At 41.4% G+C, this 14,268-nt stretch overlaps 1 protein-coding gene across 1 annotated transcript in view; it reads left to right on the top strand.

Moving 5' to 3' along the window:
- Positions 1-14,268, top strand: part of dgkh (diacylglycerol kinase, eta) — a 59,832-nt gene that overhangs the window by 28,764 nt on the left and 16,800 nt on the right. Inside the window, exons 7-19 of the mRNA XM_013913932.1 lie at positions 1,052-1,154; positions 3,988-4,150; positions 4,287-4,395; positions 4,736-4,957; positions 5,223-5,314; positions 5,967-6,066; positions 6,220-6,529; positions 6,668-6,793; positions 8,435-8,569; positions 8,695-8,812; positions 8,963-9,073; positions 9,728-9,824; positions 10,757-10,864. Of these exons, the coding sequence (XP_013769386.1) occupies positions 1,052-1,154; positions 3,988-4,150; positions 4,287-4,395; positions 4,736-4,957; positions 5,223-5,314; positions 5,967-6,066; positions 6,220-6,529; positions 6,668-6,793; positions 8,435-8,569; positions 8,695-8,812; positions 8,963-9,073; positions 9,728-9,824; positions 10,757-10,864 (1,794 nt within the window). The remainder of the gene's footprint in view (positions 1-1,051; positions 1,155-3,987; positions 4,151-4,286; positions 4,396-4,735; positions 4,958-5,222; positions 5,315-5,966; positions 6,067-6,219; positions 6,530-6,667; positions 6,794-8,434; positions 8,570-8,694; positions 8,813-8,962; positions 9,074-9,727; positions 9,825-10,756; positions 10,865-14,268) is intronic.

Genomic DNA, 14,268 nt, shown 5'->3' with positions numbered 1-14,268 from the left:
TCGTGCCAAGGCTCTGATCCAAGCATGGACAGTGGAGGTTTGGAGGTTTCCTTTTTCACTGGGCTGATCGCAGCACTTGGGCTTGTCCTGGCACTCACCACAAACTCGTGAATGATTGGAATCTGAGAAATCTGGAGAGCCAGCTGGAACAATCTGGGAACTCAACTTGTAGTCATCCTCTGGAGGCAGCTGTCAGTTACTCCTGGCTTTCTTTATTGCAGACAATAAATATCTGGTTGATCAATACAGATGAATTACAAAAGGTAATAAAAACCTTAATAACAATATCTGATGGTTTTAAGATTGTATTTTGGGAAATACAGTCCCTCTTTTTACACTTCAGAAGGACTTTACCCAAATGCTATCAGAGCCTGCAAATCAGTTTCCAGTACAAAACTCTTTTCCTTTGTTTACAAATTCTGCATATTTACCATGATCAGGTATAACATTATTACCATTATGACCATGATATAGTGTTGCTCCCCATTTTGCTGCCAAAATGACACAAGGTATACGTGGCGTTACGTAAATGGACTGATTCTTATATGGCACTTTTCTACTCTCCTGGAGTACTCCAAGTGCTCTATACAATACCCTGCATTCACCCATACACACCCATTCACACAAGTACTGTTGTCTATGCTTTGTCAGTGCTTTCTAACTAACATACATTCATACGCATTCAAACGCCGATGGATGCATCGGAGAGCAAGTGGGGGTTAGTATCTTGCCTAAGGATATTTGGCATGAAGACTGGGGGAGCCAGGAATTGAACCACCAACCTTCTGATCAGCAGATGACCTGCTCTACCTCCTGAGTCTCCAAAGGTGGATTCTGTTCATATGGACGTAGCATTTTCATGGGAGAAACATTTCATCACTCATCCAAGTGACTTCTTCAGTCTTAGCTGACTGCAGGTTTCCCCAATCTTATAAACAGTACATTTGCATAATGACTGAAACCAGCCCACTAAATTATGGAAAAATCAATAATCTTATATCTAAAATCTGCTTAGAGTTTTAATTCCCTGTATTTGGTGTTGTTCTTTTAGGTGCACACAGCCTGCATGGACTTATATCCACGCAAGTGTCCCCTAGGTCAATGCAAAGTCTCCATCATCCCCCCTACTGCTCTCAACAGCATCGACTCAGATGGTAGGCAACACACACGTGATCAGCCGTGCAATCGTGCTGACTCACTCTGAGGGTCAGAGGTTGCACCTGTCATTAGTTTTCAGAGGTGAATTCATGAGATTTTGCTCTTATTTGTTCAGCTGATGACTTCTCATTGCTCTATCGTATGAAAAGATAGTGGCAGGGAGGATGTTTCATTTTGGTTTAGTCAGCATCCACTCAGGGACACAGCCACTGACACTTTCCTTTTCTCAATACCTTCTTCTCTGAAGAAATAAAAAATGATAAAATTATTTTCCCCTCTGATCTTAGCACCAAACAGACCCAAAGCAAGTTTATTAAACTGCGGCATAAGTGGTTCAACCATGTATATATGACTATATGACTAGATTTTTTGGCGGTGTTAAATGAATGACAGTGTAAAATTATTTTGTTTTTTGTTAAACTGTTCTTTTCAAACCATCACTACTAAACTCTTCATTATTGTGTGTGTGCTTTATCGCTCCAACAAATGTACAAAGTTCATATATTCTGTAAAAACCCATGGATGCACTTTTAAAAAAAGAGCAGACCCAAAACATAAACTGTATGCAGCAAGAAATGTTTAGGTTTTATTCACAAGTTATCAACATTTATGTCTCACATTCTGATTTACTCAAGAGTGCCTCCCTTTTACATATTAAATTACTGAGACATAGAATAGACAAAAATGACAAACTGTTGCTATAAATTCCCTCTTCCATTTCTTTTTATATGGAGTTCAGTATAGAGTGTTAATACAGGATCATGACAAGGTATGTGTTCCAGGACACTGCCTGTTTCTCATATAGCGAGGTGGTTAAAAATAGACCCATGTGACAGTTTGAAACACACGTTTCTTAAAATAGATCCTCTCACAAGACGTGTGCATGTGATAAAAACCCAATTTGATAATGATATAACTGTGCAAGAGGCTTCATAATACCCTCAGACTCTATTTATGATCTCAACATAAAGACAGACTTTATACAGGTGTGTGTGTGTGTGTGTTTGCCAGTGCTTAAATCCGTTTTAGATGAAGATCAGCACCTGAGAGGCAGACTCACATTAACATGTGGGATAGGGAGAGGGCTAACAAAAGGGGAGATATATGCTTGGTTAGGCTCTCTCTCTCTCTGTCTCTCTCCCTCTTTCTCTTTCTTGCGCTCTTTCTGTCCTTCTCTCGCCGTCATCTCGGCACGTGCCAGGATCCCCTCTGCTCGAACACTGGCTGAAAAGAGGGGGAGTTTGGTTGTAATTGGCTGGGGGGGGGCTGACTGTAGCACGTGCCAGAGTATCGTGACTCCCTGCTTGTCCTTTCTCTCTCCTCCACTTTCATGTGCTCTCCCTCTGTTCATCCTTTACAGAAACAGTCACAAAGAGAGTGACCCAGAAAGGACGATAAATCAAAAGATTGTAGAGGAAGAGATTAAAGAGAATGAGAAAGATATGAAGAAGGACGATTGTGTCCATGCTGCCAGAGATGGTATTCCCATATATTTAAGGTTGAAGCCTTTAAAATGCGCAAAGCTTTCACCACAGAGGCAGTGTTCAGATTACAGCTGGTAGTTACATTACCTCCCCGAGACCAGAGTATGTATATGTGTTTTGTCCTCTACTGCACAGCAAAACACGTGTTTGTGGCATGTGTTAAGCCCGTCCTATGCATTATTATGCTTGGTGTCACACACACACACACACACAGACACACACACACACACAGGAATTTGATGAGGCTGTTTAGCGATGACAGAGCTGGCTCACACCTCCTGCTGCATCTAGCACTGCTGCTCAAGTTTAAGTCATAACATGGTAAGATATTTAAAACACTAAAGCATCAAGTTAAGACAGTTTTATTTAAACATTCTAGTAGCACAAATCAAAGGTTTTACCTGATTTTTTTTTCTTCAATCCAATCCAATTTGAATTAGATGAAAATGTTAAAAAAACAAAACAAAAAAGCTTGATGGATAAAGTTTTATGCATTCTCTGTGTAACACACAGAGAATGCATACAGAACATTTATTGCAGATATAAGATGATCATTCAATTCAATTCAGTTTTATTTATATGGCATTAAAAACAATAGTTACCTCAAGGCACTAAATATTATAAGATAAACACCCTACAATAATACAGAGAAACCACAGCATGTTGCGCACCAAAATGGAAGCATAGGCTTCTTAGATGGGCTACGTCACACAGTAGGGCCTATTATCAGTAAGACAGTAACATTATATTGCTCAAAAAGGTGTCACCTGCAAAAAAATCAAGCGCTCCACTACAATGACCTCAGTTAGTGGAACAGACACCAGTCAGCTTGTGTTGACACACACAGCAACACCCCTAATCTTAAAGTGCTTACAAAAATCGAACAGGTGATATATTACTTTTATAATAATATTAGATTCGATTAGATTAGATAAAACTTTATTAATCCCTCAGGTGGGTTCCTCCGGGAAATTCAGTATAGAGTTGATATCGAGGTTGAAGCTAACCATAGACACCAAAAATGTTTTTCTTACCAGGTTGTGAAGATGTGTTTTTTTAGTGCTGGAAAGTTGTGCATTTAAAAGTGGGCAATAAACTCAAGTGGCCATTAGAGGAAATCCCGTTTATAGACCTGGCATAGAACTGAGCAAAAAAGATTGATTAGGCAGATCTGCTATGTGACTCCTTCTCCACTTTGGACACTCTATACACAAAAAAATTTCAATTAAAACAGCAATAAAACAGTAATTTATGTTCTTTTTCCATGTAAATTTCACTGCTTCCAGTCTGATGAAACAGAGCCATGTTGACTTTTGTTGTTCTTACTGCTGCCATGACTCCTCAGGCTTCTGGAAGGCCACCTGTCCCCCGTCATGTGCCAGTCCCCTCCTGGTCTTTGTCAACTCCAAAAGTGGCGACAACCAGGGAGTGAAGTTCCTACGGCGCTTCAAGCAGCTTCTGAACCCAGCTCAAGTCTTTGACCTGGTCAACGGTGGGCCACACCTTGGGTGAGGAAAACACTTGCAAACAAATCTCCTGTAAATATCCATAAGTATCAAAGTGCACCAGTTTTGTTATTAGGCTTTAGTTGAAAGCTGATCCTGCAGAATAAGTACATGAGTGGCTTTGTTGTGTTTTTTCCAGTTTGCGCCTGTTTCAGAAGTTTGACAACTTCCGAATCTTGGTGTGCGGAGGTGATGGCAGCGTGGGATGGGTCCTCTCAGAGATCGACAAACTCAATCTACACAAACAAGTAGTGCACAGTAACATAAGCGTTATTTTAACAATGACAATGAAAACACTATTAGGATTTGTTTCTCTTCTACTGAAAATGAATGATAATCACAAACTATCATAAACATATTGGATAGAAAGTCTTTTTAAACAGGTTTTGCACAGCTTTCCAGAACAAGTACACAGACGATAATTTGTCTTTGGCCAGTGTTCCAATTGCGCTTTTTGCCTTTGCTCTGAGCAAGCTCACATAAAGATACAAAGTCATTCCACACTCACAGGCAGGAATGTACAGACAAACAGCTCATTTTGAGTGTAGCAGACACTGATGCCAAATAAACCCTGTGCCTGCCTTTCAGTGCCAGCTGGGGGTGTTGCCCTTGGGCACCGGCAATGATCTGGCGCGAGTGCTTGGCTGGGGCCCGTCATGTGACGATGACACCCAGCTGCCTCAGATTCTGGAGAAGCTAGAGAGGGCCAGCACCAAGATGTTGGACCGCTGGAGCATCATGACCTACGAGATTAAGATCCCACCCAAACACAGCTGCCCTACCACGCCTGAGGGAGCTGACGACTGCCAGGTACTCACAGGAGTTGACAGATATTCACATGCATCAGTAGACCCAATAAAAGCCAGCAGGGGATTCCAGACAGACAGACATGGGGAGGAGGTAGTTGCAGGGAATAGCACCTGACATTTTGAATTCATGTTCACCTTACCTCCAGTTTAAACATGGGCAAATAAGCATTTTAGCACTTATACCTTATTAACTGTAGTGCCTATAAGATTGCGTTTAACAGTTGTTTTCTGAATAGAAATAAACAGTTTCATTGTTTTCTCAACAGTTTCACATTTCAACCTATGAAGACTCAGTAGCTACTCACCTCACAAAGATCCTCAACTCTGAGCAGCACTCTGTGGTCATCTCCTCTGCCAAGTAAGTGTTTATAACACCGCCGTTACCCAGAATAAGAAGTCTAAAATCAACCCAAACAGCAATGTAATCAACTACAGGCTAAAAACCATGATGTGCAAGTCGTGGTGATATTGCATTGTAATTGCTGCAGCATTATTGCAGCTGCTCCAGCAATCACACTAATAATTCTGACATTTTTAAATATGTGAGCAGTCCACTTGGGGACACATTTGACAAAAGTACATTTAAGCAACTGTTCTTGTATTGATTTTGTCCTAGTCACAAATAACCAATGTACCGCTCCCTTCACATAAGTAATGAACCTTTTGTTTTTGGCTGGAATAAAAATGTATTTATAAAGCACAACTCTACAACAAAAGTTTTCTCAAGGTGTTTTTTTTATAGTAAGAAAGAACCGCTATGAGCAGCAGTCGGCAACAGTGGGAAGCAAGAACATCCTTTTAACAGGCTCAGGGAGGGGCAGCCATGTGCCACATTCTAGAATAAAGAACAAAGAGGAGAACAAAAATTTACTTTTGTGAAAAATAAATTATTTCCATATAGTGAAAATAGTAAATGAAGTATGTAAAAAGATACAAAAGGAGGTAAATAATTAGCTTTTCTCAGATTACGTTATGTCAGGAAGAACTTGTGTTTTCTCCCCGTTTCTTAGAATTCTGTGTGAGACAGTGAAGGATTTTGTTGCCAAAGTGGGGAAGGCGTATGAGAAAAGCACTGAGAATGCTGAGGAGTGCGACTCTATGTCTCTCAAAGTAAGCCTCAAAAACAATGCAGTAACCATCCATTATCTGCTTGTGCTGAAAGCCAACTCCATATATATTAAATTTCTGCTAATTCACTGTCCTGTGAATGCTGCTGCAGCACTCCATCTGGTCCTTAAGTGTCTCTTCCTCTGTGCCCTCCAGTGTGCCATCCTCAATGAGAAACTGGACTCCCTCCTCCAGACCCTCAACACAGAGTGCCAAGCTCTACCTCCGCTCCCCCTCTCCACTCCACCTATTGTAGAGGAGGAACAGGAGGAGGAGGAAGAGGAGGAGGAGGAGGCCAGTGAAGAAAGCCTGACAGAGCTGAAGGAGAAATTGGAGGAGGAGGAGACGGAGAAAGGAGTGGCAGGAGGTTCGCCGCACCAGCTGTTCAAAAGCAGGGAGCAGTTGATGCTCAGGGCCGACAGTCTGAAGAAAGCGGTTCGACAGGTCATAGAACAGGCAGAGAGAGGTACGTGTAGTGAGCTACAGGATAAGGATTCTGCCTCGTGATGATGAATGGAATTATCAAAATGTTTTTGAAACAAAAACATGCGGTTATTAAATGCAACTTATTGTGTTATGGCCAACCCATTTATGCCCTGTTTAGTGGTTGATGAGCAGAATGCCCATACGGAGGACCCAGAGCTTCCATCCCCTCTGGAGAAGGACAGCGAGGATGAGAACAGAGACAGTGAGAAAGATGAGGACACTAAGGAACTGGAAGCAGTGTCATGTAAGTGTTTCTGCTGCTTTTTGGCCTGTTCCCCTTCTACATTTGCGAGGTACTTCCAAACATTCACTTACTTGGCCCGCTACATTTCATAAAAGGCTAGTTCCAGAGAACTTAACCTGCCCAGCTTTGCATGTCCACTGTGCAAGTCTTCGAGCTTGCATTGTTCTTGTAGCTGACACATATTGTTTTTGGGCTGAATTAAGAAAATAAGTCAGCAGTGGTCGGTGTAAAAACATGTTTCCTCACTCTTTTCTCTACTGAGAGAAGGAAACACAGCTATCTCTATAATTTAGGCAAGTTTAAGAACAACAAAGATGCCTTAAAGGCATAGATTTTTGTACACATGATTTTAATGTTGCCACCTGGTGGGTATTGCAGTCATTGCATCACAGTGGACCAGAGACATAGCTAATGGGAAAAAAAAGCCTGCTGACGCAAATCAAGTTTCCTGTCATAAATAAACTCAGGGATTAGTGCTAAAAGTGCTTGGAGCAACTTTTCCTCCTGTGATATTCCACCTCTTACACCAGGCTGAGCTGCTTAGGTTCTAATCTTCAGACTGTGGCAACTTCTTTAATAATAAATCAGTGTACCTGTTGAAAGTACACAGGCAGGCCGGCTGTTTGAACATGCAGGTTACTGTGAAATGTCCACTGCGCTTCTTTGTGTGTGTGTGTGGATGGGCCACAGGATATGTTATTGTCTTAGGGGCAGAAGTTCTTCCTGTTTATCATTGGGCTGCTTCCTTCCTTCCACACATTTTCCAAGTATTAGAAGACTAGGAGGAATCAGTCAAACCCTCTGCTTTGTGTCCTCTCCTTGTTTCCGTCTTTCGTCCTGTTTCTCCTTCCTGACCAGGAAGCACTCCGAGGAAGTAGAGCAGAAGAGATTGCTGCCCATGGTCTGGTTCAAATATAGCTATCAGTAATTGTCAGCCTTCTAACCAATTGCGCTTGAAGTCATACAATGAAAGCAAAAATAATGTCAAATCCAGGATGCAACACCAGAATAAACCCCGAGCAACCAGTCTTTCAAAGTAAACGTGTGTAATTTTACTGTATGTAAAAGTAATCATGTTGTTAGACAGTGGGACTCACTCACAAGCAATGCGTTTTGATTCATCAGTATATTCTTACCTGAAATTAAATTCGATGTAGAGAAGAAAAAATATTAACTGGAAATTTATTGGCCAAAGCCTCAACTTGTTCAGACAGTCCTTGTACAGATCACAGGTAGCGTGTGCAAGGTAGGAAAAAGATGACCATTGCATACCTTTGATGAATTGATGTTGATTTTGTGTATGTTCTTAATTTATGAGCAAGGTATGAGGAAGGTAATAACATTGTTAGCCACATCTTGGTGAATGAGGCCCATTGTGAGTACTGTCTATTGGACACATAGACCCCAAATGTTATTATTTGTACCTGCACCCAGCCTTACTGTATAAATATTATATTCCTTAAATTGCATTAATATGTTCATATTTTTGTTCATATGTGGATGCATGATGCATGTCTATGGATGTGCATCTCTGTGTTAATAAGTACCGTCTGACACAGCTGAAGCGCATTTTGTTTTGCTTTATACTTTCCATCATATCTGTCCCTAAATTCAAAGTAAGTTTTTCTCTCCTTGGCCCAGCTGTTAAGAGTCCCTGTTCTCCAACGGAGAGGAGAGTGAGCCGTAGCACCCAGTCCTATAGCTCCTTCACCATCACACCCTTCACCACCAGCAAGGAGAATCTCCCTGTACTCAACACACGCATCATCTGCCCAGGTAAACACACGTAAACGGGCACCAAACTCATCACATTGGATCAACAAGGGCACAATCAGTCAGGCATTGCAGTTCAGTATTGTGTGACACAGACGATGTGTGTTTGTGTTTGTGTGTATGTGCAGGTTTGCGAGCAGGTCTGGCTGCCTCTATTGCTGGCAGCTCTATCATTAGCAAGATGCTGCTGGCTAACATCGACCCTTTCGGGGCCACATCATTCATCGACCCTGACCTGGACTCTCTGTAAGAGCCATGTCTTTTTCTAATGCCTTCTTCCATCTTTGTCACTGTGATATTGTTTGTTGGTCACATTCTACACTGTTGCTTTGTCTTTCTCCCACTTCATGTATTTGTGTGCAATCTAACTACCTTTTTTGTGTGTTGTTCATCCAGAGAGGGCTATATGGAGAAGTGTGTTATGAACAACTACTTTGGCATTGGCTTGGATGCAAAGATCTCGCTGGAGTTTAACAACAAGCGAGAGGAGCATCCAGAGAAATGCAGGTGAGTCTCATTTCCAATGAACACAGCATATTTGTGTGGGTTTTTTAATAATTTCATTTTATTTGCTTTGTTTATACATAAACAAGTACATGAACTTTTGAACAGTCCTAAGCTGGCAGCGTTGGAGCAAATCTGCCTCTTTTGATAACTGAAGTTACTTACCAGTCAAGTATTCTCATTTTTTCAGTCTGTATGTGAGTTTTTCTATTTTCAGGACAATCACAAATCAAACACAATCACCAACTGTCTAGAACTGAGTGTTGCAGTCCTTAGCCAGTTTTGAGTTATCTTTTTTTTTTTGCTGCTAACAGGATAACCTTAAACAGGTGTTGGTCCTTGAATAAAGACAAGTAAATATGTCACCAAGAGCTGCCAAGATGTCATCTCAGAAGGGTTTTATTTTCCCACGTGTCTAAAAACAAATTGTGAAAATGTGATCACTTAATCTCCTGCAAGGCTGTTGTACGTTTATCTGTTTGCTTGTAATTTGGGGCATTACAAAATACAGAGTCTGACTTTTCCAGACTCTGTATTTCCCTCCATTTCAGTGATTGTGTTGCAGGTGATGTGTTGTCCACGTATTTGTGTGTTTTAAAGTTGAAGTGACACAACAGTCTTTTTCCTGCACACCGCCTCTGCACCTTCCCCACACAGGAGTCGTACCAAGAATATGATGTGGTACGGTGTTCTGGGCACTAAGGAGCTGCTGCAAAGAACCTACAAGAACCTGGAGCAGAAGGTCCAGCTGGAGGTGAGACATGGAGAAAATCAGGCATTTAAGGCTTTGGATTAAAAAAGAAACGAGAAAATTTTTAATTGAAAACACTGCATGTTACACACTCGCATTTCACCAGCGCTTAAATCTTTATAATCACTTAAATTACCCATGGCAGAATAAGGAACACGTGCTGACAAAAATTAGAGTTCACCTCTCCTTTTACTCACAACGATTTTTTTTTTTTTAAAAGTTAATAAAAAAAGTTTTAATATTAAAAAAAATTCTATTGTTTGTTATTATGTAAAAACATTTAGAGAATAACGGCCCTTAATAATATGCCCTTAAAAAATTCCATGATTATGTGTATATTTGAACGAACTCCAGGTTTCTTAGGCAGTGACGATGTTGGTCTGGTAAGAGTAAAAACCACCCTGTTCTGTGAGATTGCTTATTTACACAGCCAGAAAACTGATAACGTGTAATAAAAAAACACCACTTTTTTTGTGTCAGTTTTCCAATTAAATAGTTCTGAAAGCTCAGTAAAGGCAGAAGCAAAAATGTGGTTAAATGTTTATAGAACCAGCAAAAAGCCTTAATTTAGACACACAGAGTATATGTGGCTGTAGCTCAGGTGGTAGAGCGGGTCATCTATTGATTGGAAGGTTCGTGGTTCGATCCCTGGCTTCCCCAGTCTGTATGCCAAATATCCTTGGGCAAGATACTAACCCCAAATTGCTCTCCGATGCATCCATTGGAGTATGTGTGTGTGAATGTTACTTAGTAAGCACTTAGAAAAATGTGCTTGGTTGAATGTACAAGTTATGTACAGTGCTTTGAGTGCTCAGAAAGAGTAGAAAAGCACTAAATAAGAACCAGTCCATTTTCTTTTCTTTTTTTTTTCACCATGTTCTCTTTTCTTTTGCTTTACTGGTCCAACTTAACTTTGTTATTTGTGTCTTTCCCAGTGTGATGGACAGTACATCCCACTGCCCAGCCTTCAAGGCATAGCAGTGTTGAACATTCCTAGCTACGCAGGCGGAACCAACTTCTGGGGCGGCACCAAGGAGGATGATGTAAGTACATTTACTGTTCTCAAGCTGTTCACTGTAATAAAACTGCTCTCTGTGTGATGTTCCATCCTACTTGGCATGGCCCTGGTAGGAAACTCAGATCATCTTTGAGGGATGAAAACAGGTGTGTTTTCCACTCTGCTTGGAGCTTTTTTCTTTTTGTCTTCTTTTTCTTTTTGTCTTCTTTTTGTCTTCTCTGATATTACCTAAAGAATGACAGTGTGGACGCCTGTTTGACATGACCCCAATAGCCTGGATGTGCAGGGGGAAGGATGGCTAGAGAGACGTCTCTGCTTGTATGTTTAAGGCTCAGAGCACACTGGCTGAGGGATTAGAGTGTCAGTTTGCACACACTGCAGAGGGCTCACTCAGGGGTGTGTGTGGGGGGGCACACACACACACACACATATACAGCAATGTGCATTGGGTGTTATGTAACTGTTTTTGCTGGAGAGGAGGAAGCAGAAACAGAGACAGTATATACACGACTGCACAAACACAGGCACAGATTATCATCAGAGTTTTGCCTTTGTTTGGAATAAATCATTCATTTTGACACGTGGGAGTAAATATAGTTTTTTATACATATACATATATATGGAGAGAGAGAGAGAGAGAGAGAAGATAATATACATCTTAGTAATTGTAAAAGCTAATGATAAAATGACCGATCCTGCTAACACACAGATCAGTGCCCTCCCACTGGCTGTGTCCATCTAGTGGCTGGTGCCCCACAAGACAACTGAGAGGGTCACCTGATCGCTTTTCAGCAGTTTCTAAGTTTTTTTTTGTTTGTTTGTTTGTTTGTTTGTTTGTTTGTTTGTTTGTTTTAGAAGTACAAATATGTGTAAAAGAAAATTCAGGAATAAATTTGACAATTTTTCATTTTTTTATTTTTATTTTTATTTTTTTACAACATACACATATGATCTACTCCTCAAAATCTTGGGGTCCCTTGGAAATTAAGTCTATTATTTTATGTTATATATAAGTGATGGATCAAAAATGTTGTCAAAACAATTAGATTTCTACGTTAGATCTACAGAGGCCTGTTTCAGCACCCTTCACTGCTGTGTCGCATTATGTTACCTTATATCCTACTAATGATCATTAGGCTTGGGATCTCTTTGTCTAGTTATGTTAGCACTGCTGACAGCAGTCATGTTCACTTAATCAGTCTGTCTAGTTGAGTTTCTGAAACTCGTCAGAGGTTTCTATTTTAAGGAATAAAGTTATTTTGTTATTTTAAGAAGTTGTGCGTGTATTATTCTCTTCACAAGTCCGCACAATCTCTCACTGTAATAAAAAAAAAGTCTGACGCTGAATTCATGTTCAAGTCTGCAAGCTCGAACATGAATTCATTGTCAGTGAGTTTCAGAAAAGAAGCCTCTTTCTTTGGCCCTTTTCAAACCTACACAGACGCTTAACCGACTAAATGAATTACTTCTTTCATCAGCATAACAGTTGTCAGCAGTGCTAACATGATTGAAAATACTTTTCTAATAATCTTTCAGCCTATAAATTGAATGTGCAGCTAACACGGTGTTCCACAGGAGCATGGGTGTGATAGTGTCTGAAAATGGGCCCCTATGGCAGTATGCTGCCTTTTGCACATGGCTCTGTGGACCTCCTTTACAGGTTGGGTTGCTTCATTTTGTAAACACTGTGAATAGGTTTAGAGGTTTCATAGGGCAATTTTGGAAATCGACTTAATTTTCTCATTTTAAGGAAACGGTAAAATACAACTAAATCTATATTTCAACAATCCAGCTCAATGTTGGGATGGCTGGTGTGTTTGTGGAGCGTCAACTGGGAGCAACTAAATTACTATGATAACTAAAACAAGAAACTGAACACGTACATGCAAAACATGAAGATGAACATGAAAAAAACCTGAGCAATCGAAAGAAAACGCTGACCAGATATGACCTGACATGGAAACAACAGACAACCCAACAAAGAACAGAAGAAGTCAGAGGACTTAAATACACAGAAGGGTGATGAGAGAAGTGGAAACACCTGGGGAAACACAGCTGACACAAATGAACCTGACGCCACAGGGAACACAAGACACATAATAGAATGTAGACAAGACAACACAAGCTTGACAACGTAAGCACACAGACATTTACACATGACAGAGGACAGGAAAAGACTCATAAGTCAGGAGACATAGAAGAACCATAAACTAGACTGGAACTCAACTAAACCATCCATCCATCCATTTTCTTCCGCTTATCCGGGGCCAGGTCGCGGGGTCAGCAGCCCAAGCAGAGAAGCCCAGACCTCCCTCTCCCCAGCCACCTCCTCCAGCTTATCCAGGGGAACACCAAGGCGTTCCCAGGCCAGCCAAGAGATATAAACTCTCCAGCGTGTCCTGGGTCTGCCCCGGGGCATCCTCCCAGTGGGACATGCCCGGAAAACCTCACCCAGGAGGCATCCTTGTCAGATGCACGAACCACCTCAACTGGCTCCTTTCGATGTGGAGGAGCAGCGGCTCTACTCTGAGCCCCTCCCGAATGTTGTCTGGGGGCTTTTGCCCCCTGATCGGGTCTCCCATGGCAAATTGGTCCTGGGTGAGGGACCAGACAAAGAGCGATTCAGAAAACCCCTATGAAAAGACCATCTAGGGAACAGTTTACCCTGCCCGGGATAGGGTTACCGGGGCCCCGCCCTGGAGCCAGGCCCGGCGAGGGTGCCCAAGGGCGAGTGTCTGGCGGCCGGGTCTTAGTCCATGGGGCCCGGCCAGGCACAGCCCGAAAAAGGGACATGGGCCCATCTTCCTGCAGGCCCACCACCCGCAGGTGGCACCGTAGGGGTCGGGTGCAATGTGAGCCAGGCGGAGGTCCTGGTGGATTGATCCCCGGCTACCAAGACTGGCAATTGGGTCATGGAATGTTAACTAAACCCTAACTAATAATAATACCAGACCTGAACATTATCTGATTAGTAATCAAAAATACAAAATAACTCAACTACACCCTAAACTAAGAAAAACGCACAAATCTAACATAGGAAATCAACAGTACTAAATAAACTCGAGATGCTGGGTCACAGACAAACTGACCAGGCCCCTGATATTGGGTCTTTAACTGTCCCTTATTTTAAAACCAGAGGCTGGATGTAGCTCATAAACCTCCTCAGGTTGGCTGAGTCTGTAGTTTGTTTTAAAGGGCTGCTGAAAACTAATTTTTGAATATGTTAGCTTTTCTTTTGTTTATGTTTATGTGGAATATTTACATAAATTTGAAATAGCGGCAACTGTATCCTTTTAGGATCCTTCCAGCTACATTACATTGACATAGATTTCATTATTGCCATATGTTTTTTTATCATTCTGTACATTCGATAATCTTTAATCCTACAACTGTTTACAACTTGCATAGTTCCCATTTCTGTATAGCTGT

The sequence above is a fragment of the Pundamilia nyererei genome, unplaced genomic scaffold (genome assembly GCF_000239375.1).
Source record: "Pundamilia nyererei isolate P.nyererei 1_Seehausen unplaced genomic scaffold, PunNye1.0 scaffold00160, whole genome shotgun sequence".
Lineage (NCBI taxonomy): Eukaryota > Metazoa > Chordata > Actinopteri > Cichliformes > Cichlidae > Pundamilia > Pundamilia nyererei.
This window is presented reverse-complemented; position numbering and strand designations above follow the sequence as displayed.